This window comes from Balaenoptera borealis (assembly GCF_965194805.1).
Source record: "Balaenoptera borealis genome assembly, chromosome: 8".
Classification (NCBI taxonomy): domain Eukaryota; kingdom Metazoa; phylum Chordata; class Mammalia; order Artiodactyla; family Balaenopteridae; genus Balaenoptera; species Balaenoptera borealis.
In genome coordinates this window covers 72,328,136-72,355,313 of record NC_138865.1, presented here as the reverse complement: position 1 = coordinate 72,355,313, position 27,178 = coordinate 72,328,136, and the positions used below count along the sequence as shown (strand labels likewise).

General features: G+C 40.2%; 1 protein-coding gene across 3 annotated transcripts in view; it reads right to left on the bottom strand.

Moving 5' to 3' along the window:
• Positions 1-27,178, bottom strand: part of PIP5K1B (phosphatidylinositol-4-phosphate 5-kinase type 1 beta) — a 323,109-nt gene that overhangs the window by 105,468 nt on the left and 190,463 nt on the right. For all 3 annotated transcript variants that reach the window (XM_082403683.1, XM_082403682.1, XM_082403684.1), the window contains 2 exons: positions 24,997-25,296; positions 1,354-1,565 (listed from right to left, as the gene is read on the bottom strand). In XM_082403683.1, coding sequence (XP_082259809.1) covers positions 1,354-1,565; positions 24,997-25,296 — 512 coding nt within the window. The remainder of the gene's footprint in view (positions 1-1,353; positions 1,566-24,996; positions 25,297-27,178) is intronic.

Sequence of the window (27,178 nt, the reverse complement as noted above, 5' to 3'; positions counted from 1 at the left end):
GAATAGAGCAAAAGAGAAACATTTTATATGAATAGGAAGTTAAAAATCATTTCTAATAAATAGACTGTAAATGAAAATGGGCAGTCTCTAAGCATCCTGGACTCTCTCTCCCTTCATCTTTTTTTTCTTTTTTTTGCTTCAGCTAAAGTCTTCCTGGGAATCCAGAATGATGTACCTCCCCTGAAGGAGAATAACACCATAGCTGTCAATTCTGAAGAGCTGGATGGGAAGAATTCAATTAAAAAATCATTCCTACTTTAAAACCAAGAGCAAGAATTTGAAAGTATTTCAAAATATTGCTCATCAAAAATGCAACACTTTTATATACTTACTGTGAGATTTTAAAATAAAATATAGAACAGCACAAAGAAAAAATATATAAAGAATCCATTCCTAGGATGCAAAGATAAACACTATCAACATTTGGTACATCTTTCCTGTGTGTGTGTATATTTATTAATACACAAAAGCTATTATTTAATTTATCATGTTTTATAACCTGAATTTTTCACTTGCTAAATGATGAACATTTCTTCATATTCAGTGCTAATGTGCTTTTAATGGCTGTATAGTACTTCACTATACTGATACAGAATAATTTGTTTAATCAGTTATTGGACATTTACATGGATTTATAGGAAGGATTAAAAAAATCTTTAATATGTATGAATTTCCTTCATAAAAGTGAAATGTGCCTGTGATTTAGTCATTGTTGGAGAATCTTACAAGGCAGGCACTTACAGTCAAGGAAAATGATTTCTTTCTTTCAGTCTCCTTACTCAGCTAAGTACACACACGTGACACAACCAAAGAAAATTACTGAAATGGTTGACAGTAATTGTTTCTGTTAGTCAATATGCACTTTTTATACATGCAAACTAATCCTGCAGTTACTATCACATCTTGTTGAAGCAAGAGGTCACATCTGCCAGGGTACAGGACTAGGACAACAGAATCCTCTTACGCACATAAAAAGCTCTGAATTGCGGACATAATTTCTAGCATGTATTTGCTTAAATACATGTTTATTCAAATTCAAAGAATATTCACCCTGTTTGTGGTGGATGTTTTGAATATGTAGTAAATAGGGATAAAAACATTTTTGCCATTGTTAAAAAGTGGAGCCATTTGAAAAAAGAAACCATGTGGGTGAAAGAATGATAATAACTCGAAGAACTGCCACTCATCTAGTTATCCGTGGATGAAAGGAAATAAGGCTGGCTTAATCCACTTTAGCACCAGGTAGGAATCTATTCCTAGAGAGCCACCATGAAGGGAACATGCTTGCATTTAATTACCCAATGACGTCGGCTGCCACGATCAAGGAAACGTGTGGGCAAGCACTGCACTTACGTGTCCGGGTTCTCTGTGATGATCCCGTCTCCTGATTTCCCTGGACCCTGGATGGATTCCATTGCTGTCGAGTAGAGGACCTTTTGCATCCCAGACCGCTTAGCATCGGGCACATTTTGTGAAATTTCCTCTTCTTTCTCTTTGAGGGAATGGTCCAAGATGTGGATTCCCAGCAAAAGGCTATAGTCCATGATCTTGAAGCTTTCCAGCACCTGAGTAAGAAAAAGAACAAGGAGGACCATCACTCAAATGGCTTGTAAATCTCATCTGCACAGAAACAGAGAGATATGCAGACGTGCAGCTCTTGCTTCCCTCCCAGCGGGTGGCTGATAGAGGAAAAATCAAAATAAAAACATTTGAGGTTATGATTAGGTCATGTGCAGTAAGAATTATCACCATGGCTCCGAGATGATATTTTTATGCAAATATAGAATAAGCACATCTTTCCTCAGCACACCATGAAAGTTTCACCAATAGCATTTATTGAACACTTTCCATGTGCCAGGTGCTAAGTGGTTCATTTGGATTCAATCCTCACAACTCTTTGAGCTAGGTGCTATTATTATCTCTGTATTACAGATGAAAAAAATGAGACACAGAGAGAGAGATAATTTGCTCAATATCACACAGCTCATAACTCACACTGCCGGGATTTGAACCCAGGCAGTCAACTCCAGCATCTTAGGTACTAGAGGAGAGACACCAACAACCAATGGTCTCTACAAGCCTGTATACCCTCCTCAGCACGAAGACTCAGCTGGAATGGGCTTTTGTCTGAAATCTGTTCTCAAAAACTTTCACCTTCCTAGAGTTTCGTGGTCTCCTTTTCAAAGCTTGTCTTTCAAGGTTATCATTCGGTTCCCTGCAGCGAGTCTTTTTTAAATGTATGGTCTCAACAAAGAACAGGACTCACTGTTTAATTATCCACTCAGCAAACAGTGGGAAAGAGAAGGAATTAAAAGTAGCTGGATGCAGCCAGAAAAAGGAGATAGCAATGCTCTGACAGGAAAACAACGGAGACACGATCAAGATGCAAGACAGGCAGTCAACATGGCTTCCGAGTGTGGGTAAGTCTTGGACACTCAGGACCCTTCAAGTGAGGAAGAGTGTTCAGGAGGAGTTCAGGAAAATGGGGTGTCTTCCTCTATGATAAAGTTCTTTTCCTAAGAATTTGTCTATGATTCTCTTCCTACAACAGGTTTTTGTTTTTTTTTTTCTTTTTTTTTTAACACCTTGGCATTTTTCACACAAAGTTGCTCAGGAAATCAAAACAGCCCAGAAAGACCAGTTTGCATAGCAGAATAGCTATCTCTGAACCAACGAGATAATCTATCACTGTACCCTAGCTAGGAAATGCCTTTGAAGATCACAGTCTATAGATGATTGTTTAACCAGGGATTGAATACGTACCCAGAATATCTTACACTTCTCATTCTCCCTCAGTCCAAGTGCTTTTGATCGGGTTATACTTCTGAAAACAGAAATCATAAAAAGCCAACAAAAATATCACTGTACTTCTAGCCTGCTTACTAGTGCCCTTTTGGTGTGTCCCGATTCCTTTAAAAGTTCTGGGTTGGTGGTACCCAGGAGCACAGCTTGGATGTTCAGCAGGAAAAGGTTGGCTGACACAGAAATTCTGGTCAATGGGCTATAAAATAATGGCCTCACGATCTGCCGGAGGGAACAGTCCCGTGTTCAATGGGTGAAAGTCACAGCCTTGTGCCCTGCGCAGCCCAAAGTGCCCATTGGTAAATGTCCCCCCCCAAAGCAGTGAACTGGTTTCAAAAGCAAATTCTAATCGGTCCCTGTGACAATATTGTAAATGTTCCCATGCATCTAGAGTGGCATCTAAACTGAAAGGCACTCGTGGACACCATATTTGTTTCATTTTTCTCTGCAAAGCATCCACATAATAGTCCTACTTGTTAATAAGCTTTCTTTATACAATACTTTTTCTTATAATTTCTTATAATACTTTTTTAATGCATGATTCAATGTGAACTGTTTCATTTGTACTTATAGTCTCCTTTCTTGCCCAAGGACAATCCAAAGAGAATATGTGCATTTTATAAGGAATATGAAGTCAGGCTGTGGTCCAACTTCAACTAGTAGACAAGGCAAGAAATGATTTCATTGCTTTAAGTGGTCAAATATTAGTCTGGGTTTATTTAAAAAACATACAAACCAAAACTTAGAGAGAGAACTAAGAAAAAGTTACAAATAAATTTTAAACAGAGATTAGTTTCCTCTGTACTTTTAAACTGGATTGCCAGCAACCCTGAAGGGGCTGCACTGTCCTCAGGGGGCCAGGCTTCTACTTTCTGAGTGAAAGCCTTAAAAAAAAAAAAAAAGGATAAATTCTATTCCTATTGTGTGGAAAGTTGAGCATGATATTTGGATTTGGGGTTAGGGAAAGTCACCATCCATAAAAAATGTTAAGGAAGAAAAAGATAAATATATAGACATATATTTTAAATCAAATTCCCAAACTTGTGTAATGAAAAATTCCGGGAACAGATTTTAGTCACGTGCACTGCAGATTTGCATCAATTAGGAACAAAATAGTTCTGTTATTCATATCCTCTCAGATCTTTAATGAAAGGAATCGATACATCTGCCAAAATCTTAACGTGTGAGCATTGAGAGGGTGCAACATCCTGCAACATAACAGACACCAGCCTAGTCAGTCACTCAGGCGCACGTTTTCTCCCAGAATGTTGGCCTGACCTCACTGTTGCTGGTGGATCCTGTACCTATGCATCTGCTATGCAAAACACAGTTGCAAGGCAAATACAGGTACTTTCCCATCTAGCTTGGGCAAGACCTTACTCCAGGAAAGATTCACAGATGTATGTAAAACTGAAAGCAAGCTGAAATACCACAATGCTTTTTATCATCAGAGCCAGATTATTTTTTCTCTTCTTTCTCAAGGACTATTTTTAAGTCAGTAATAATATTGGAATGTGGTATAAAATTCAACGTTAAAGCAGCTGCTACAAAATCCTGAAGATGTGATCAAAACTATCTTTTTCTGACAGAAACAGACTCACAGACTTAGAGAACAAGCTTCTGGTTACCAGGGCGGAAGGGTAGGGGGGAGGGATAGTTAGAGAGTTTGGGATTGACATGTACACACTGCTATATTTAAAAAGGATAACCAACAAGGACCTACTGTGTAGCAGAGGGAACTCTGCTCAATATTATGTAACAACCTAAATAGGAAAAGGATTTGAAAAAGAATAGATACATGTATATGTATAACTGAATCACTTTGCTGTATACCTGAAACTAACACAACATTGTTAATCAACTATACTCCAATACAAAATAAAAAGTTTAAAAAAACTATCTTTTTCTGAAATAAAGCATATCCTCTAGGCTCTCATGGCTGGCAACGCATCAGGTATGCTCTCATTCACATATGATTTCTGTAGACTTGGTGACCTAACGTGGGAGATGTCCTAACTCAGAATGACTGGCACTGCTATCCTCTTTTCACAGCCAAAGGTCATAAAGAGTGGCCAGTCTTTTTCCTTTTCCATCTCTGTGCCGTAGCCCTTAGCCCTCTGCTAGGAGGAGCCAGAATAGCTGCATGGTAGTAAAGACTCTGTGCTCTGGGGCCAGGTGGCCTCGTTGGACTCATGGCTCCCCCATTGGTTTGTCCTTGAGCAGAGTATGTAACCTTTCTGGGCCTGGCATCCTCATCTGTAAAACAGAAATAACAGGGACACCTACCTCGCAGAGTTAGTGTGAAGATTAGTTCATCCACATCAAGTCTTAGGACAGTCATGGCATACAGAAAGCACCCAATAAATGCCAGTTCTTCTTCTCGTCCTTGTTCTCTTCCACCTGTAGAATCCATCACTGCTGACCACCCCCCACTGGAACCTCCACTCATCCTCAGCCACTGGGGCCCACCTTCTCTTGGTTCTTTGCCTTCCTATTTGTTTTTCCCACTTTTTTCTTCTATGCCCTAAAAATATTCACCAGAGTTCTCTCTTCAACTCTTCTCTTTTTCTGCTTTTTGGTAGTGATGTTCATTTACTCTTTTTGTCTGGAAAAAAACAAGTTGAGTGTCTAGTCTGTGCCAGGCACCCTGGAAGCTGCCAGATCTTCAGGAGTAAGTAAAACAGACAATGACACCATCCTCAAAATTACACAAGCTTGAACCACAGATTGGAATAAGGCCTGGAAGGAAAAATCAGGGTGCTGTGGAGATACCCCACAAAAGGGGGACCTACTTTTGACTGAAGGGTATCAATAGTGTAGGTGAGGGTTGATGGTACTTGAATGAGGTGGCAGCAGGGGAGCTCAAGGGAGACGTGGATAGATTTAAGAATCTTTTAGGGGTAGATTCCAACTATTATTGCTCTACAGACAATTCCTAAAATGTTACCTTTAGTCCAAACTCACTCCTAATCTCCAGTCCTGTACATTTCCCATAGCCTTCTGGACATTTCTAAACTTCTGTACACTTTCCCCCCAAAGCAGTTCTTTCTCACTTTTTCTCTCTTACCTGAAATCATTCTAATGTGGATTTCAGACTCCATGACTCCTTTTCCTTTCATTAAGTTGCCCAATCCAGCAGCTTCTATAATCAAAATGATCCTCCTTGCTAAAGCTTTGATTTCAACTTTTCTTTTTTCCCTTTCTGGTTCATTCCTGACACCTTTACTTGACCAGGTGACATCACACCTCTCCTCAAAGCCTGTAGTCTCTCACCATTGCCCAAGTGACACTGAAGGTCCTTGCTACCATGGCCCCAGCCAACATCTCTCTGTTATTTCATACCTGTCTAGAGATACCTCCCAGGCTAGTCAAACGGAAATCCCTTAATTACCCCAAAATGTGCCCTGAAGGGGTAAGATGAACAGCTCATGCTGTTTCTTCTAGAAGATCCTTATTCAAATCACACTGGTTTTTCAGTCTATCTCAATTCTTAGCTCCATGAAGACTATACTCATGATCTGCACAAAATATTAGGAAAACACCTCCTCTCTGAAAACCCAAGCACATTATCAGTGCCCCTCTACGGAATAAAATTTGACCCTCGGTTTATCTATACTTTTCCTATCATGCACATAAGGCTGCTCTGCTCACCAAAGACTTGTTTTACTTTGTGCTCCCTGCTGTACACTCTGATCACAGCAGAAATGTGCATTTGTTATACTGCTTTCCCTGTGAGCAAGCAAGTGAAAAACAAAATATTCAGCAGCAAAAAATGTATAGCAATACCTCTTATATCTCAAATATAAGAACTTAGATTCTCCGCTTCACAATTACAATGCTTGTGAAAAATCTTCAGCACTGAAAGCATTTACTGTGATTCTGTGGTCTGTTGTCAGAAAAAAATAGAGCTAATAGCCTACAGTATTTTCAAACGTTCCCACACCAGAGGTATTTATACACACTGTCAGGGACAAAAATCAAGCTGTTATTTAGAGACTGAATTCACTGTTCAGTAGGCACGCAACTAAATGGCAGATAAAAGGCAAGCTTGTTGGCTATAAACTAGGCTGAGCTTGGAAGCTGGTAAGATCATCACATTTCTTTTTAGGAAGGCTTTGCAAAAAGAGCATGTCACAGGCTGGGTCAACTTCAAAGACCCTTTAACTATCCAAGAGTGCTTGGTGCTGAGTTTAAGATGGAGGCTCTGTCCTGAAACACATCTTAGGGTTTCCTTAGCATTCCTGTCCTCCGTTTCTCTGCTTTTCCAACCTGTAAGGAATGTGAAGTTAAGTTGGCATAAGACTGAGAAAGGAAAATCATCAGATAAGTCCAAAAGACTGTTGAAGAACAGCACCAGAAGATATTAAGAGTGGCAAAAATAATTCAAGTCATCTGTAAGCGATGCTTTATGCAAAGTGGAGAAAGAAGGATGGTGATTCTAGGAGGAAAAAGATGCTTTTTAATCAGATCTTAGGCAAGGTTTCTAATGACTTCCCATGTCACGGAGGCTTTTATGAAAATTAATCCATTCATTAAATATTTTACTGAGCACCTGTTATGTGCTCAGCACTCTCTTGTTTAGAAATCCTTTGAGCATTCTAGCTAATGTGTGATAAAACAAGAACATCGCCATTTTACAACCCCTAATGAATTAATGGATCTAGTCAGTGGTCAGCAGTGCCACTAACATCACAGAAAGAAAGGCATTCTGACACTATGTGCCTCCAGATGGGAGGAGAGAACACTAACAATAAAGTCAAACCTAAATCTGACCAAACCTCTAGATCCAACAACCAATCTACAGGAAAAAAAAAAAGGGGGGAGAGACGCACATATTAAAAGAAATTATAGGGATGTAATCAACAAAATCTGGACAATGGAATAAACAAACCAATTTCTTCAACGAATATCCACAATGAAAAAATAAGTGACCAGGGTGAGGGGTGGGGGGTGGATCCTATTTAAATCCTGATCCAAACTATAAAAAAAAGGTTTTATTTCTGACACAACTAGAAATTTGGACACTGACTAGTAAGAATTGTTAATTTTGTAAAGGTATGAAAAAGAGGTTCTAGTTACTGTTATAAAAAGGAGTCCTTAATTTTTAGGGACTCTTACTAAAATATATTTGAGCAAAAGGATGCGATGCTTGGAATGTGCTTCAAATTCTATGGGGGGTTGGAAGTGGGCTGAAACAAGATCGGCTACAAGTTGAAAACTGTTGAAGCTGGGCACAGAGTACGTGGGAGTCCATTATAATAGTCCGTCCACTTTTGCAGATGTTCGAATTTTTCAAAACGTAAAGTTTAATACACTGCTTTGAAATGCTTAGATGAAATGCATTCATATACCTGTTTAGAGTTAACTTACCGCTACCTCTGCTAATGACAGGCAAGAGATGGCACAGTTAAAAATAAAAAATTATTTGGGATCTTAACTAAAATAATTAAAGCAGAAAAGTTGCTATGTTCTACACTCATCTCACCTGATCATTCTTTGATGAAAGATCTAAAGAACAACCAAATTAACAAGATGTGGAGCTGACAGGAAGATGTATCAAGGGCCCTGAGTAATTTTCCAACTGGCCTTGTCTAGTCCTTGAATAAAGAGTAAATGATTGGGCTTCCCTGGTGGTGCAGCGGTTAAGAATCCGCCTGTCAATGCAGGGGACACGGGTTCGATCCCTTGTCCAGGAAGATCCCACATACCGCAGAGCAACTAAGCCCATGCGCCACAACTACTGAGCCTGCGCTCTAGAGCCCGAGAACCCCGACTACTGAAGCCCACGCTCCTAGAGCCCGTGCTCCGCAACAACAGAAGCCACCGCAATGAGAAGCCCGCACTCCGCAAGGAAGAGCAGCCCCCGCTCGCCGCAACTAGAGAAAGCCCGCGCGCAGCAACGAAGACCCAGTGCAGCCAAGAATAAAAAAATTTAAAAAAGAAAGAGTAAATGACTGGCAAAAACATTTGTGTTAATTCAATGATACAACACAATTCAAAACAGTATCTTGATGATTTTATACAAATAGACATTCCTGGACCCACCGGTTTAGGGTAAAATGAATCCAAGGGCCTGCCATTTCCCCCCAAAGTAGGCTCCTTGGAGTACAGCTCCAGAATTACTCGCATGTGCAAGCCCAGTTAAAGCTAAATGTTGTTTTTTAAATTTAATTTAATTTCCTCAACACAGCTCAGAGTGTTCTTTGCTAATATAATAAAGAGAAAAAACAGGCTGTGACGAGCCATACAATTTTGGCTGGTAAAGCAGACTGAAATAAATATTCAGTCCTTAGCCTAGTGATGGCAATAATGTGTTTTTCACTGTGTCTAACGTGGTGATTTAGAATTCTGAGCTGTGCTTGATTACCTTGTACAGAGGCTTTTTTTGCTCACTTAAAAAGCTTAAAGTAATAGAAGTATACCTTAGAGGCACTAGAAATAGTCATTTATTATTTTAAAACCTCTATCTATCTATGAAAAGATATATGAATGAATAATATATATATTCATCATCTTCTATATTAGACGGGTTATGGATCTTTTTCTTTATAGACACTTTGTTTCTACACATAAATATGTCTTAATAAATTACTTTGTAAACACATTTAAAAGTAACACATTAAAATTGTCAAGTACTTCCCATTTTATCTTTTGGTTTGCTTTGCCATAAGTAATTTGCTTCACTGTGGCTTAACTGGTGGGACAGTTGAGAGCCTGGGGCTGTCCAGCTGTCCAGTAAGACTCAGAGGCCACACGTGGCACAAGTTTCCACATCCACTTCAATGTATGAGGTGCAATTCCTGAATCTTCCTCATTGTCTACTGTAGTCTACCTGCTGTGGTGAACTGCCTCTCTGGGTAAAGAGGAAAACAGTCCTCTTTCCTTCCCTCTTCACTTTACTCTAATAAACAAAGAGAGCAAAGAAGAATGGGGTAATCTGTCCACAATAAATAAGACCTCAGTGGTTTGGCCTTATGGTTTAAACACTAGGCTTCTTTGAGGCGAGGGCCATATCCTATTCATTTTTATCCCTCCCACAGACTTAGCACAGAGCCTTTTGCAGAGCAAGAATTTAAACTATTTGTTGAATGACATGTAATTAATTTGGTAGGAAGGGAAGGTATAATTTGTCAACCAAGATTCCTGTGGTGGTTTGAAGCCAGAAAAATCAAGCCAAACCATGCTCTGAGATCATAAAAGGTTCCACAGGGCAGGAACAATCTTAAGTCTGGGAAAGTCATCATTTGTACGGAAAAACTTACAACTGACGAAGAACAAGTACCTACCCATGGGGTAAGTTTTAAGAAGTGACAGAAAACCCAGGTTGTGGGAGCCGTCACTAGAAATGAATTCTTTGGGGTCTTGAGGTATTTTGATTTATTTAAGAAACAATTATATATGTACATGGCCAAAATTAAAGAAAGCATAGGATACTAGCTCAATGCCACATCCCACATAGCATGAGGGTGATGGTTTGAGGTGGAAATAGAATATAGTAAGTGGAGGGCCCTGTAGCAGTGTTCTAGTCTCTGTATGTCAAGATGTGATCAATACCCTACATTTTCAATGGTGTGTATCTAAAAAGATGGAGTGATAAAAGAGGGTCAATCTACACCAGTCCTCAGAGGGAGTTCAACTTTGAATAAGAAGACTATTAAAATTGAGACGTGACTATTTAAACCCGAAAAGACTGAAATATTATTAATTGGTAAGTTCAAGACTGTGGATTTTAGCGAGCAAGAGTAGTCATGGAAAATTAAGAGACTCAATTTTCCCTACACATCTGAGTGGAGAGAATAAATTTGCAACCCGGAATCACTGCTTTCTCTGCTCCTTGAGAATAAGGTTGTTGACATATTTTCTGAAATTGCTAATAATCTAGAAAAAGTTGTACAGCTCTTTCATAAAGAGGAATATCAGAGTCTGGGATCTCTGTCTCCAGAGAATGTCCATTATCATCTGAAGCCAGATTACCAGGTTCTTGTGAAAACACAGTAAACAATGAGTTGGCATCTAGAATGGTTTGTTTTTGGAACAGCTGGAGTTGACTGAACACGGGCAAAGTTTACAAATGAGGTCTTCATGTGGAGAAATGAAGAGAGGAAGTCAACAATATCGGACTCTAGCCAGGCTCACTCTCAGGCTGGATGAGGATATTTTAAATAAACATTAGGTTTTAACTTCCCTGCATCCCTAATAGCTACAGACAACTAATATATCCAGTGGACTATGTATCCCTTTTAAAATACTTTTTTCAAGTATACATGTAGAGAAGTGCACAGATGTATCCTTTTGTTTATAAAAAGTTGAAATTTAGGGCTTCCCTGGTGGTGCAGTGGTTAAGAATCCGCCTGCCAATGCAGGGGACGTGGGTTCAAGCCCTGGTCCGGGAAGATCCCACATGCCGCGGAGCAACTAAGCCCGTGCACCACAACTACTGAGCCTGCGCTCTAGAGCTCGCGAGCCACACCTACTGAAGCCCACGTGCCTAGAGCCCGTGCTCCGCAACAAGAGAAGCCACTGCAGTGAGAAGCCCACACACCACAACGAAGAGAAGCCTCCGCTCGCTGCAACTAGAGAAAGCCCGCGCACAGCAACGAAGACCCAATGCAGCCAAAAATAAAAGTAAAAATAAATAAATTTTAAAAAGTTGAAATTTAATATATAAATTCACTAATAACAGATTGTCCTTGGCCATTTCACTCCTTTGAGGGAAGATAGAAATTCTCCTGTGGAGATTTTCTACCTCACAGTACAGAAGTGCAGAATTTCGAGGAACAGAAGTGAGGAGAGAGTAGTTATCCTTGCTGGATTGAAATAACTAAATTAAGGAACATCTTTGAAGGAAGAACAATGGTGACATCAAAGGGACAGTCACTTGCAGGAGAGAGGAGGCATATAAAAGTGCTGACTGATAGGGCCAGGGATGAAGAGCTGTGTACGTGAGCCAAAGCCTCTCAGAAGCCAGAATGTGCTGAGCTTTCTGGAAAGAACTAGAACCAGTGCGTGGCCCAAGAAGTACCTTGCCTTTCACAAGGCAGTCATGTAGGCCCTATTCCTCCGTAACATGGGTACTCAGTAAATGGGCACTGCGGAATGAATAAAAGAAAGCCCTATAAAAATCAAATAGATTTCCCCCTTTAAAAGTGTTTCCACAGGGCATATTTCTGAACCATTTTCTAAACTCTGTAACATTTTCCCAGACCCTGGAAACTCTCAAATACGTCTCAAGTCTCTGGAACTCAGTCTTTTACCAGATTCCAGAAGTTTCTCCTAAGCTATGGAGGTTCAACTCCGTTTTGTAAGTTGCTGGGGTCCACCACCCCTCTGTCTCCCATGGGCTTGGGTATTTACAACCCTGCTCTAATTCACATGGTCATCCATGTGACAGACTTACACTGGCACCCACAACTGGATCCACCCCGGCCAACCTCACAGCCTTTCCAGACACATCTTCAAAGCCAGGGTTGCTACTGTCATGTCCCCTGCGGCCACTTCCCCTTCCTGCTCTACCTCTTTGCTCTGGTTTCCCAGGATTCCCGCAGGGGAGGAGGATATGGCCATGGGGACATTTCCTTCCCTTTGCTCCCTGCCCTCAGATACTCTGTGAGTCCTCCTATTTGGGGCCTACAGTGACCTCACCTCTAGACCTAGGGTCATCTACAAAATCAAAGACAGGTAGGTTCTATTCACACAAAAGCAGGAAACCCTCACATACTATTTTTATTTCATAAAGCCCAAAGACTTTAGCTTCCTTTGACTGGAATTATTGTATATTTATATTTATATGTGACAAATTACTTAAAATGAAAGTTAGCTAGACACATCACCACCACCACACCTTAGGAAATATGTGAGTTCTCTAATCTTTAGGTAATATTTCTTATAAGAAGAAAAGATAAAGGAGTTTTAAAGGAGTTGAGGAAGATATTTTCCAGTCTCCCATTTCCATTCTTTTTGGTAGAAATTTTTATACTGTTCCATTTGACTTGAAGTGAGCATTAAAAAAACAACTACTGGCTCGATAATCCTTCAATTTCTGGAGTTAATGAGAATTCTCAAAAGCTGCTCACACAGGCTTCAACAGCCCACATTGCGTCCCCAGTCTCCCTCTCCACCAGATTGGAAAAACAATCAACTCCACTGTAACCATCACATTTCTCAGAAAGAAGTTTTGCTTTTATGTTAATAGGATTTCATGTGCACACATGTTGGTAACAGTTGGCAAGTGTCAATGGGCTTGATTATGCTTTTCATTAAACTTTCAAAACTAAATGTTTGGATTACTAATTTTACTTTGTGTTCCTCAGTCACTTGGCACGATTTTCCTCTCTCCCTCCTTCCTTGAAGTAGGTTGTGAGACTTCATTAACTCTTTGCCTTGTCCAAACCAAGTTCTCTACTTTGATGGAGCCCTTTCTTAACCCCTACAGCACCTTCTCACCAGCTCTGTGCCAGAGCTAGAAAACCAGTCATCGGGCACTTCCATCCCACCCTGTCTGCGTCCATCCAAGTTATTACTTAACACTTTCATTTCCACAGACTTTCCTCCATTACACCTACAAACCCCTTAAGGAGAGTGCACAGATGAAAGAACCTGGGTTTTGGAACCAAAGAGACCTGGGTGGAAATCCTGGTTCTAGCACTATAAGCTCTGCAGACCTGGGGAAGCTGAACCTCTCCTGGGTCCCCACTTCATCTGTCAAAATGGAATCATGGCACTCACTTTGCAGGGCTGTTGTGAGGATTAATGAGACAATCTATCTGAAATGTCAAGCACCGCCTGGCTCAGAGCAAATGTTAACGGAAACAACCTATGGATGAACTGAGTCTTGGAAATGAGTCCTTACCATCCACAAAATCATGTGTTGGGTACTATATTGTGCATATGTATTTCATGACTATATATCGTGTATGATGTGTTTTAAATGTTAAGTTACTTTGGTATCTACAGGTTATATCTAAGGTAGAATGCTCCCTCTACCCCAAACTGGAATAGCTGTTTTGAAATATTGAGAATTACTTGTCTGGCTCAAATTGAGGTATCTCTTGCTGAGTAGAAAGTCAGGCATGAACAACAACACAGAAGAGTATTTGGATTTTGGCAGCTACTCTGAAATTCTCTGGTATTGACCATGTTGTCCCTTCTGTTACTGTGGTTGGAGCTCCTTCCCATCACCCACCTGCATGAGAGATGAAGAGCAGCAAGTGCCAAAGCTGGACAAACATCAGCCCCTTTCCAGGACTGATGAACAGCTGTGTCGTTCAGATAGTCTTAAGTGGGGACACCAGTCACCACCTAAATAAATAACTGAGTGGACTGAGCGGTCAACACAGTTGCGATTGACTAATTCACTGGTCATTAACAGACGCCGGCCAGATGAGCAATACAAATGTACTTCAAACAATTATCCTCCAATGCACAACACTGGTATGATGATTAACTCTGGTTCTATTTCATATCAAACCATGGGTACGCTATTAACAAAGCTTGCTCTTATTACGTTTATTGATTAGGTAAGATTTATAATTTCAAAAATGTTGTTGTTGGGACTTCCCTGGTGGTCCAGTGGTTATGAATCCACCTTCCAATGCAGGAGATGTGGGTTCGATCCCTGGTCGGGGAACTAAGATCCCACATACCACGGGGCAACTAAGCCCGTACGCCACAACTAGAGACAGGGCCGCACGCCGCAACAAAAGATCCCTCGTGCCGCAACAAAAGATCCCTCGTGCTGCAACTAAGACCCGACGTAGCCAAATAAACATTAAAAAAAAATGTTGTTGTTATCTCTTAGGCTTCATCAAAAGACTAACACTGAGACAACTGCTATTCTGTTAAGTGATTTGAAGGGTAGGAAAATGAAATCACACAATTCCTGTTCTCCTAGAGAGCAGATTTTAGTAGGCAAACATAAAACGTGTACCCACATAATTACAATACAATATAGAAATACCAATGTCTATAGAATAGAGTTAGATCAAGTGCTATGAGCTTTTAAAGTCTCATAGAAATGCTTATTATTAGTGCTAAAGTCTTGTACCTCAGGTGTCTCTTTCTCAGGAATCCCTACCAATTGCATTAAGACCCACAGACATATGATCAGCCATTAGACTTAACTGTAAGCTCTTTTATTTCATTTTCACCACTCTTTATCCCCAAACTACTTCTTTTTTGGATTTATCTTTCACTTTGGTGAAGTATATACTTAAGCAATTTTCTTAACAACAGACTTAAATATATACCTATCAGAATGGCTAACATAAAAAGTATAGTGATGACATGGGACTTCCCTGGTGGTGCAGTGGTTAAGAATCTGCCTGCCAATGCAGGGGACGCGGGTTCGAACCCTGGTTTGGGAATATCCCACATGCCGCAGAGCAACTAAGCCCATGTGCCACAACTACGAAGCCTGCACTCTTGAGCCCGCAAGCCACAACTACTGAGCCCGCACACCACAATGAAGAGTAGCCCCTGCTTGCCACAACTAGAGAAAGCCTGCATGCAGCAACAAAGACCCGATGCAGCCCAAAAAATCCACAAACATATATATATATATACACATATGTGTGTGTGTGTGTGTATAGATAGATAGATAGATAGATAGATAGATAGATAGATAGATATAGTGATGACAGCAAATACTGGTGTGGATGAAAAGCAACTAGATCACTCATACATTGCTGATGGGAATGCAAAATGGTACAGCCACTCTGGAAAAGAGTTTAGCAGTTTCTTCCAAAACTAAAGATGTGCTTACCATACAACACAGAGCTGCACTTGGGCATTTATACCAGAGAAATGAAAACTTGTGCTTATGCAGAAACCCTTATGAAAATATTCATAGCAGCTTCATTTATAACAGTCAAAAACTACAGAAAACCCACATGTTATTCAATGGGTGAATGCTTAAACTGTGGTATATCCATACCATGAAACATAACTCAGCAATAAAAAGGGTAAACTACCAACACACAAAATAACTTGGATGGATCACAAGGGTATTATGCTGAGTGAAAAAAGCCAATCTCAGAGGTTACACACCGTATGATTCCTGAAATGACAAAATTATAGAGACGGAAAACAGATTGGTGTTTGCAAGGGACTGCGGAGGGGTGGGATGGGAGGGAGGTGTCTGTAGCCACATATAAAAGGGGAGCAGGAGGGATCTTTGTGGAAGAACTGTTCTATATTTGACCGTGGTGGTTACATAAACACACATGTGCATAAATGATATATATACATACCCACGCACACATACAAATGAGTGCCTGTAAAACTGGTGAAATCTGAAAAAGATCCCTGCATTGTACCCATGTCAATTTCCTAGTTGTAATATTGTACTAAGGTCCTATAAGATATTACTGCGGGGAAAACTAGGTGAAGAGTATATGAGATCTCTCTGTATTTTTTTTTCTTCCAACTGCATGTGAATCTACAATTATTTCAAAATAAATTTTTTTTTTTATAAAAGAAGATTTAGAGGTAGGAAGTTTTTTAAAGTCCTTGCATATGTGACGCCTTCATTTCCAGTCTCACAGGGAAATCTGCCTTGGCTAGACACAGACATTTGTGTCCAAGATCATTTCCTCTCAGACACGAGCACAGAAGGCATTGTTCCACTGTTTCTCAGAAACCTCATGATTTTTTTTTTTTTTTAAACTCATTGCCCTTTAAAACAATTTTTAAAATTAATTAATTAATTTATATTTTATTTTTGGCTGCATTGTGTCTTCGCTGCTGCGCGTGGGCTCTCTCTAGTTGAGGCGAGCAGGGGCTTCTCTTCGTTGTGGTGTGCAGTCTTCTCATTGCGGTGGCTGCCCTTGTTGCGGAGCACTGGCTCTAGGTGCGCGGGCTTCAGTAGTTGTGGCTCACAGGCTCTAGAGTGCAGGCTCAGTAGTTGTGGCTCACAGGCTCTAGACTGCAGGCTCAGTAGTTGTGGCGCACGGGCTTAGTTGCTCCACAGCATGTGGGATCTTCCCCGACCAGGGCTCGAACCTGTGTCCCCTGCATTGGCAGGCAGATTCTTAACAATTGCGCCACCAGGGAAGTCCTATGATTCTTCCTAGCTCAAACAATCTTGGACTCCGTAACTTGGTTTTATTTACTTATTTTTTTTCACCAACTTTATCTTTGCTTTATGTTGGTATTACAATGTTATCAAAATAACTAATAAGAGATAGCAAAACTCATAACTTAAAACAATGGAGCAGGGGCTTCCCTGGTGGCAGAGTGGTTGAGAATCTGCCTGCCAATGCAGGCGACACGAGTTCGAGCCCTGGTCTGGGAACATCCCACGTGCCACGGAGCAACTAGGCCCGTGAGCCACAACTACTGAGCCTGCGTGTCTGGAGCTTCTGCTCCGCAACAAGAGAGGCCGCGACAGTGAGAGGCCCGCGCACTGCGATGAAGAGTGGCCCCGCTCGCCGCAACTAGAGAAAGCCCTCGCACAGAAACGAAGACCCAACACAGCCAAAAATAATAAATACATAAATAAAGAAGCTTTCATTTAAAAACAACAACAACAACAACAAAAAACAATGGAGCAAATAAAATATATCATGGGATTATAGTGTTTTAAAGATATAATTAGCAGAACAGTGCATTTATCTATATCTTTTTTGGGACGTAATCTTTCAAGGTCTGGAACAGAGATGTGGAGTCAATGATATCCTTGTCCCCTTCCCATGTTTTAGCTGAAGTCTAAAAACAAACTCCAATTCCTTACTGATAAAGGAAATAGCTTAAATGTAAGTGTTGTCATCAGTAAGAGATGTACATCTTTTTTCTATTAGGTCTGAAACATTTTTTCCTCCTTAAAGGTAACTGGAAGGCAACCAATACATATGAAAAAAGAAAAGAACCTGTCTAAACTAAATGCAAAAAAAGTAATGCTAAAGAAATTTATAGCTATGGGGTAAGCACTAACATTATGCTAAATTAAGTATTATAGAAAATAGCCTACATAGTAACCCATACAAACATGCCTATAGCTGAGAAGAGTCTGATCTACAAATTTAGAGCTTGCCATACATAGTTAGGATGAAATCCCAGTTTGCACATCAAAAAGTCTCAGTATTCTTAAGACCAGTTTCATTAATATTTCATTAATATTAATATTTATGATGTCAGACATTTGTGTGAAAAAGGAAAATTGGTTCCACACCATATAAAAATTAATAAATTTGCTGCTCAACAAAAAAAATAATAAATGAAAATAAGTCATTTAGGTCATTAATTATCAAGACTGTCTGATATGACTCCCACATGAAGGGATAAGAACTATTTGAACTGCAAACACAAGTTCTCACTAATATACTTTATCAATGTCATGTTCCCAGAATTATCAATAAATATTGTAGGATGTAATAATTTATCAAATTAATTAAATGATACAAGACATTTTAGATTTTTCATAAATAAGTTATGTCAGAGAAGAAATAATTATAGTAAATTTAAAATGCACACAAAATAGTTCCCAATTGTTCTTCCAAAATTAATACATCAATTTCAAGTCAACTTTAATTTCATAATCTTGTAATATGTACTGAGTGTACACAATAAGCCAGGTACGCAGCTGCAGAGAGGTATAAGGAATGACCTTTGGCCTTTGAGACATTTACAGTCTAGCTAGGGAGACTGGATATACACCTAAAGGAGACAAGGATCAGTATTAAATAAAATAAAGTCTAATGACTATTTACAATACTGTTTCTATGGGAAAATAATTGAAAGATAAAAATACTTTTGTTACACAAATGACTTTTAACATGGGGACAATCAGTACAGTTTTTAAAAAAAATCCCAAGTGATTCAAAAGGGAGATCATCTGCTTTATTAAATTCTCAATGCTATATGTGGCAGGCATTGCAGTGAAACTGGATACTTCTTCCAAAATAGGCAGAACTTAAAAAACAGCTAGATATACAAAAGTCACCAAAGATAGATTTTTTTTGGAGGTCTGACTAAACCTGTCTCCCTCTATCATCAGATAGTTTTTCCCTTGCTCGAATATGTATTTCTTTTTTTTTCTTTTCTTTTTAAAATTTATTTATCTTATTTATTTATTTTTGGCTGCATTTGGTCTTCATTGCTGCACGCGGGCTTTCTCTAGTTGTGGCGAGCGGGGGCTACTCTTCATTGCGGTGCACGGGCTTCTCATCACGGTGGTTTCTCTTGTTGTGGAGCACGGGCTCTAGGCATGCGGGCTTCAGTAGTTGTGGCACACGGGCTCAGTAGTTGTGGCTCGCGGGCGCGGGCTCAGTAGTTGTGGCACACGGGCTTAGCTGCTCTGCGGCATGTGGGGTTGTCCCGGAGCAGGGATGGAACCTGTGTCTCCTGCACTGACAGGTGGATTTTAACCACTGCACCACCAGGGAAGTCCCTCGAATCTGTGTTTCAATGAACAGTTACTAAGTACTGACTAAGCACCAGGCAATGAAGATAACAAAGACTTTAAGGTTTGATCCTCATGCTCAAGGATCTACATGTGAATAAATAAAATAGTGTGTTAAATCCCACAAAAGAGGTTAGCTCTGGAGGCTTGGGGAGCCACAGCATGGCGGTCTTCACGGAAGAGATGAGTAGGAGGGGGACAGGTAAAGGAGAGAGGGGAAGAATGGTCCAGCGGAGTGAGACATGTATTAAAAGACCAAAACCTTTAGAGAACATGTCCAGTAGATCAGAATGGCTGGAGAGTAAAGATGCTCTGGGGAGAGGGGAGATAGAAGGCTGAAGAAGGAAGCTGAAGGAGCATCTGGAGAAGAGGCAAGGAACAGATCAGGAAGGATCTGAATGTTCCAAGCTAGGAAGTAAGTATGGCTCTGGCCCAAAAGCAGTAGAGGACCTCCGCTAGAGGATCTTCAGGACCTGGTGGTCTTCTGATCTGAGGATCACTTTGGCAGCAGCATTAGGGATATGCTGAAAGGCAGTGATAGTGAAAACTAGTAAAGAGGCTACTGTAAAACTCCAGGTGAGGAAGGGTCTCAATAAGGGCCGTGGCTGTGCATCTGGAGAGGAGGGGGCAGATCCAAGAGTTATTTAGGAGACAGACTGGATAGGACATGGTGATGTACTGAGTGTGGGGAAAAAGAACAAGAAAGAAGGATGGAAAGGGTAGCTTCAGGGTACTGATGTGGGCAACTGGCTTCATGCTGGTCATATTCCCCAGGCCAGGGAAGACAGGCAGAGGAACAGGCTGTGGGAAGACAATGGAGCACCTGGGAAGACCAGTTTTCACATAGGATGTGTCTCTCAGCTTGTCACATGGGGACCATAGGGGATGGTTTGAATAAATCCTACTTCCTGTTTTTGATGGCAAGTGACCTGTGATGTCATGGCGGTACTTTCTGCTGACATAACTCTTACCCTGGGCCAAGTGCTCTTATGGGTGTAGATGGCTGTCACAGCAGGCAGAGGGTGAGGCCAAAGAAGAGGAAATGCTTCCAGAAAGGGAACCCAGTTATTCACATGTCCATTTTCCCCAGACATAGCCTACAGGGAACAGCAATGTGGGAGCCAGGGAGAACCCAAGATCTGGATCCCTGCTTTTGGAAAGAGCCCTTTGTCTGAATCCTGTGGGCAAGTGGCCTTGGCAGGGTTGAAGGATAAAGTGCATTCCGTTCCCTAGAAGAGTTCCAAGTGGCCAGTGTGCCACGTGGAGGAGTTGGTAGGGATGGACCAGCACAGGGGGACAGGCTTACAGGCAAGGGCCCGAGGCTGGGCTGGGGAAGCTGGGGAAAATGATTCGGGGGCTGCTCAAAGGGCGCAGGGGAAGATGGCATTTGTCAAGAGGGCTCATTGTGGGTTGAGGCGGTTCAGGCTGTTTTGGATGCAGAGTCCAGAAGCAGCAGCTCTGATGGGGAGCCAGGGAAGTAGGCTGTGGGGAGCAGGGCACAATGCATGCAGGTCAGGCTGGGTCAATGAGTCAGGCAGGTATCTTCCGGCCAGCAGTCACGCAAGGGAAATGGAGTCCTGGGGTCTGAGACGTCACGCCGAAATATGAAAGAGGTAGGGGCAGGAAGCAAGAAGTCGGCAGCAAGAGGTGAGGAGGCTTATCGTTTCTGTCTGGGAACAACAGAAAAGCTGAGGTCCAAAGGTCTGGGATTCCTGGCTTTACCACCTCTAAGCCCTTAAGAGGACCTGGCACCAGCAGAAAGGGTCTTTTGACATTATTTGGCTCCTGACTGCATTTCTCTCCTACCTCACATGTTCCTTTACTATTAACTGTTGCAACACCAAACAACTCTAGTTCTTGGAACATGTTACGTCATTTCATGCTTAGCTTATATTATTTTCTCTTCCTAGAAATATGCTTCTACTTCTTTGCCTACCTGGAGAACTCTTCTCCTTCTTCAGAACCAAGCTATGATGTTACCTACACTGATCCCTAAAATGCTTTAGAATATTATCATTTCACTTAATATTCTGAATGGCAATTGATTAAAAATAGAACCTGCTGTATAAAAAATAAATAAAATAAAATTCAAAAATTCATATTATTTATAAATATAAATTAATATTATAAGATAATATAGAATTATAATTTATAATAATAAATATTTATAAATATAAAAATTTATATTATATTGGCTTTATCATTTATAAAATAATGTCACCTACACCATCTAATTGAATCATCACAATGCTCCTGGGACATAAGTTGAGCTTATATATTAAGGAAAAATTGTGGTTTAGAGAGGTTATGACTTGTCAAATATCATACAGCTTATCAATGGAAGATCTAATATCCAGGCATCCAGACACCTGACCTTCCTTCATTTCTCCCTCCCTCCATCCATCCTAACCTTATTTCTGTCTTAAAGATCTTGCTACCGCTGAGATGATGAATTGACATCAGAATTGATTGAAATTTCTTGCTGAGAATATGTTTATCACATATTAATAAATCACATTTGTTGATGCTTCAAAAAAAATTTCAAAAAACTAAAAATAAAAATAGAGGTCATTCCCCTCATGTTGGCACACAGGAGGCCTGCGATACATGTCTGATAAGTGAGTAAAAGGATGCATCCTAATATGGGTGTAGCTCACCTTTCTTTGGCTGGGCTGCTGACACAGTAATCCAGTCCCCTGCCTGACTTGTTTCTAGAGCCTGAGTAGCACTGCCTCACTCAGAGGATTGTTAACAGCAGAGATTCCCGATCGTTTGGGGCCGGTGCCAGCCCCAGGGTGACCTTACATCCTCCCTGGATCTCCACAGCACCTCATCTGGTGCTAAAGTGAGGGGAATCTGCAAAGTGAGGGAACTGTCAGGGTAAGAGATGCCGTGGGCAATGTCAACCACACATCCTATTCCAGCCCTTCAGAGGATGACCTGAAGAAAGAGAGGTGAGTCTGCTCGGCTCTAGGATGGGGGTCGTTAGCCCGGGGTAGGGAGCGGGTAGAGAGACGAGGGGCTGCAAGGGATTCATGAACTGGAGTGTGAGTGGGCATTTTTCTGGGGAGGCAGTTCACAGCTTTCATCAGTTTTACAAAGAGGCCCGTGACTATTAAATATTAAGACCTACCATTCCAGAAAAGTGCCTTCCTCCAGGTAGCTCTGATCTGAGAATCAGCTGCTGACTCCAGATCACAGAGGCCTTGGTCATAGTCAAGGCAGATCACAGAAGGGACTCAGGATCCCCCGCAGCATGCCATTCCCATGCTCCAACTCCACCCCAAGAAAAGCCTTTCTGAAGGCCGATGTGCGCAATTTAAGGAAGTTTCATGATCTGTGTCTTTGACAAGTTCAAATGCAATGAAAGAGAGGCAGTTAGGCTTAGGATACCTCCACATTGACCTTTATGTGCCTTAGCACAACAAATCCTCAAAAAATAAAAAATAAAAAGGCAAATCCCCAGGGTCTCATTCCTGACGAAGAGTCATGTTTGACCTTGTTCTATCAGGATTGGGCTTAGGAAAGGCTAATAAACAGACAAATCCTGTGCAATGGCTTTTTACGTTTGACCTTTCCTTTTTTTTTCTGGCAAAGGAGCCTGTGGCTTTAGAAAACAGCAGAAAAAAGGCTTTCCATATTCAAGAGGCAAGAAATGCACACACACACAAAGAGAAAGCAAATCTAAAACTGTTTGAAACTCTGGGGAACTGAGAGTCACTTTTCACCCACATCCTGTCAGGGTTGAAAAGCACAGGAAAAGGTTTCTCCTAAAATGTGTGTATGTTTTATTTTTTCTTTTTTAAAGAAAAACAAGAATCACTCATATGCACCCAGATATCTGAATAGATCAGCTGGATATTTTTTTGTTTGCTTGGTTCCCAGTGTTCTTCCTATGACTTCTGAAAAGATAGTTTTAAAAAAATCCTTACATTGAATCTTTAAATTTCAATTGTTAAGAGCACATGCTTTGTCCCCACACAGGTTTGGGCTCTGCCACTGACTTGCTAGGTGATGCTGGACAGGTTTGTTAACCTTCTTAAGAACCTAATTATTCACCAATTAAAATGGGAGTATGAATGGTACTGATGTCAAATGGTGGCTGAGATAATTAAAAGAAATAATGCATTAAAAAATCTTAGGCTATTAAGTGAAGTAAGTCAAACAGAGAAAGACAAATATCATATGGTATCACTTATATGTGGAATCTAAAAAAATGATACAAATGAACTTATTTACAAAACAGAAATAGACTGACAGACAGAAAACGAACTTATGGTCACCAAAGGGGAAAGGGGGGGAGGGATAAATTAGGAGTTTGGGATTAACATATACACACTATTATATATAAAACAGGTAAACAACAAGGACCTACTATATAGGACAGGGAACTATACTCAATAACTTATAATAACCTATAATGGAAAAGAATCTGAAAAGGAATATATATATACATATATGTATAACTGAATCACTTTGCCATACGTTTGAAACTAACACAACATTGTAAGTTAACTATACTTCAATTTAAAAAAAAAGAAAAATATCTTAGGCTAGCTTGGTAAACTCGAAGCATCAATGAATGGCATCTAAAGGACAGGAGCTGTGGAGTAAATCCTCTACCGATGAAACAAACAATTCCAAGGACACATCTTTATGCGCTATCATAGATGTTTTAACACACAGAAAGAAAAAACCCAGCAACAGTGGGACTGTGTTTCTCGTTGAGGATTCCCCATTTTATACATTACATGGGGTGGTTGGACTGCCTTCTTCACCTTCAGGTGAGCTCGAGTCTGGCAGAGAAGGGACCCTCCCTCCCCTGTAACAAGGTGTGTCATCTGACCAAGTCCACAGAAGGCCCAGGAAGCCAAGGCATACCCCATATTTCCCAGTGATCAGGCCCCATGAGTCCTATTCTCTTCTCCAGAAAGCCCTGGTCAGGCCTGGACCCAACCCCGCACCAGCGCGCCTTCAGCCCATCTCCAACATGCCCAACTCAGCTGAGAACCTGAATGGTTCTCCTAAGTTCATCTGGGCCAGGAAATAACATTCCTGAGAATCTGTTAATCAAATGATCATCATCCTTCAGAACCTAGCAGAGTTGCATTTTCATCTATTTCTCCAAAAGGGCTTTTACCTACTTTCTGTAAATTTACCATGTCAGAAAAATTTATCCTGGACTTTGGTTTTACTTTTTTTTTTCTTTTTTTCTCATGCATTGCTGGTTGGGGGAACTCCTCCTCCTTTTGACAATCGCTCTGGCTACTTTGCATGGAATGGTCTTTGCTCTGTCAAGCCTCATTCCTGATCGCCCCTTATTCAGATCACATAGAGCAATTTCAGCAAATGGGCCCACCTCATGGTTCTGCACATACAGTGGATTTCCAGGGATCCACTTATCAATCCCACCAAGTGCATTTTCTCTAAGCTTCTCTCCCCTGTTGGAATCTTACTTCATCCAAGTCTTGTATATGGCTTTTCTCGCTAATCACTGTGTTAAACCTAAACTTCTTTTCCCTCCACTTTAACCACCCTTCCCACAGGGAAGGATGAAAAGAAAAAAAAAAATTCTTGTTTCATTTGATCAAAGAAAGCTGACTTAGCTTATTAATAAAACCAACAGACTCCAGACAATTTCCTTATCATCCACCAGTTCCTTCAACAACAGGGAAACATGCATCAGCACCAGGACTGGTAATGATGGGATTCCATGTGACAGTTTTTGGATATTCTTACAGAGGTACCTTACCACAGATGACTTTTCAAAGGCATTCACAGCAATGACATTTCCTTACCCGGCAGTCTCTCTGAAGCGTCTTCATGAGCGCATTGTATGTTTCTGTATCAAAATACAATCCTTCGTGCATGTCTTGCAGGAAATCTAAGTCCTTAAACGTGGGGTTGGATTTCTCTCTCTCTTTTCGGGATGCTCTTCGCTTATAGGTTGAGCCTTTCAAGTCATAAGTAAAGTGCATTCTCATGGAGCGTGGTAAGACATTGTTCATCACCACAATCCTGATGTTAATGCCCCCTGATTGCATGCAATACAGTCCATAAAATTTGGGCAAAAGAGTCCTTGGATTCTGGTTTAAATTCTAAAAAAAGAAAAAGGAAAAGAATGTTTAAACTCTACTTTTACAAAATAATGCTCCACTATGACGTGTTTTCATCTAAAATGATAATTAAAAATGGAAGGTGATTATTTTTGTTAACGGCCATTGTTAAAATTTTGCTGTTCCTAACCTAGTTTTTAAGTCAGCTTACGGGAACAGCAACTTTATCATTCTGATCTCAGGGCATTAAAAGTGGCTGAATTGAAAATGGACAGAATGTCCCAAATTAGCTCCAACTAAAATCAGGCAAAGACGTGATTAGTGCCATGTGTGATTATTCTCTAAGGTAGCTCCAGAGAAAATTAATTGCTGGGGTACGAGGGATGAACATTTAAAATTTTAATAGCTCCTGAGAAACTGTCTTCCAAAAATGGCCAGACCACTTTACAACCACATTTTGTAAGATTACATATTTCCCACCACTCTTACCAGTGCTGAATATTATCCAACTTTATAATCTTTGTAAGCATGGTTGGTGAAAAATGACAACTTGTTTTCAATTTAATTTAAATGTGAATACCACTAATAACTAGAGAAATCTAATATTTTTACATATTTTTAGCCACCTCAAAGATAATTTTGTGTTACTATGCTTTGCTCATTTTTCTTTACGTTTTTGTCATTGTTGGAGTTCTTGATATATTCTGGATATTTATTATTTTCCTACTCTATTCGGGGTAAATATTTTCTTCCACTATGTTGTCTTTTTTGTTATAAAAATAGGGAATACACACCTATTTTTGTTTCACTTTAAAAGTAGGCAAGAAGTAAAAAATAGTTTACTAAAAGGCATTTATATAATGAAAAGTCTACTATCCCTAATCCTTCCCCCAATTCCCAACTTTTGTGGAAACTATTGTTCCCACTTTCTTTCTATCATTTTAGAAATATCCCATGTGCTTATGTTAATTTTATACCTGTTTTTTTTTTGGTTATACAGATGTTTTGCTTTTTCATGTAGTCACATTTATGTACTTGTTTCTTGTGCTTTGTTGGCTTCTTATTTAGCAAAGCTTTTTATACCCCAAGAAATTTATAAATTTCTTCTACGGTCTTACAAATTTTTAATAGTTTTGGTGATTACATTTGGTTTTTTACTCCACATGGAATTAATTATTTTCTTCCAGAAAGTTTGCGTAGAGCATTGATCTGACTTACATGCATCATGAAATGAGTATCACAGTAAGTTTAGTGAACAGCCGTCATCTCATATAGATACAAAATTAAAGAAATAGAAAAAAATTTTTTTCCTTGTGATGAGAACTCTTAGGATTTACTCTATTAACAACTTTCCTATATAACATGCAGCAGTGGTCATTATATTCACCATGGTGTACATCACATCCTTAATGCTTATTTATCTTGTAACTGGAAGTTTGTACCTTTTGACTACCTTCCTCTAATGCCCCCTTCCCCCACCTCCCGCCTCTGGTAACCACAAATCTGATCTCCTTTTCTATGAGTTTGTTTGTTTTTGAAGTATAATTGACCTACATCACTATGCTAGTTCCTGTTACACAACATAGTGATTTGCTACCTCTGTACATTTCAAACTGATCGCCACAATAAGTCTAGTTAAGATCTGTCACCATACAAAGATGCTACATAATTTTTGACTATATTCCCCACACTGTACATTTCATACTCATGACATTTATTTTGCAACTGAAGTTTGTACCTCTTAACCTCCCTCACCTATTTCTTTTCCCCCCACACCCCTCCCCCCTCTGGTAACCACCTCTTTGATCTCTGTGTCTATGTCTCTGTTTCTGTTTTGTTATGTTTCGCCATTTGTTTTGTTTTTCAGATTCCACATATAAATGAAATCAAACAGTATTTGTCTTTCTCTGTATGACACTTCACT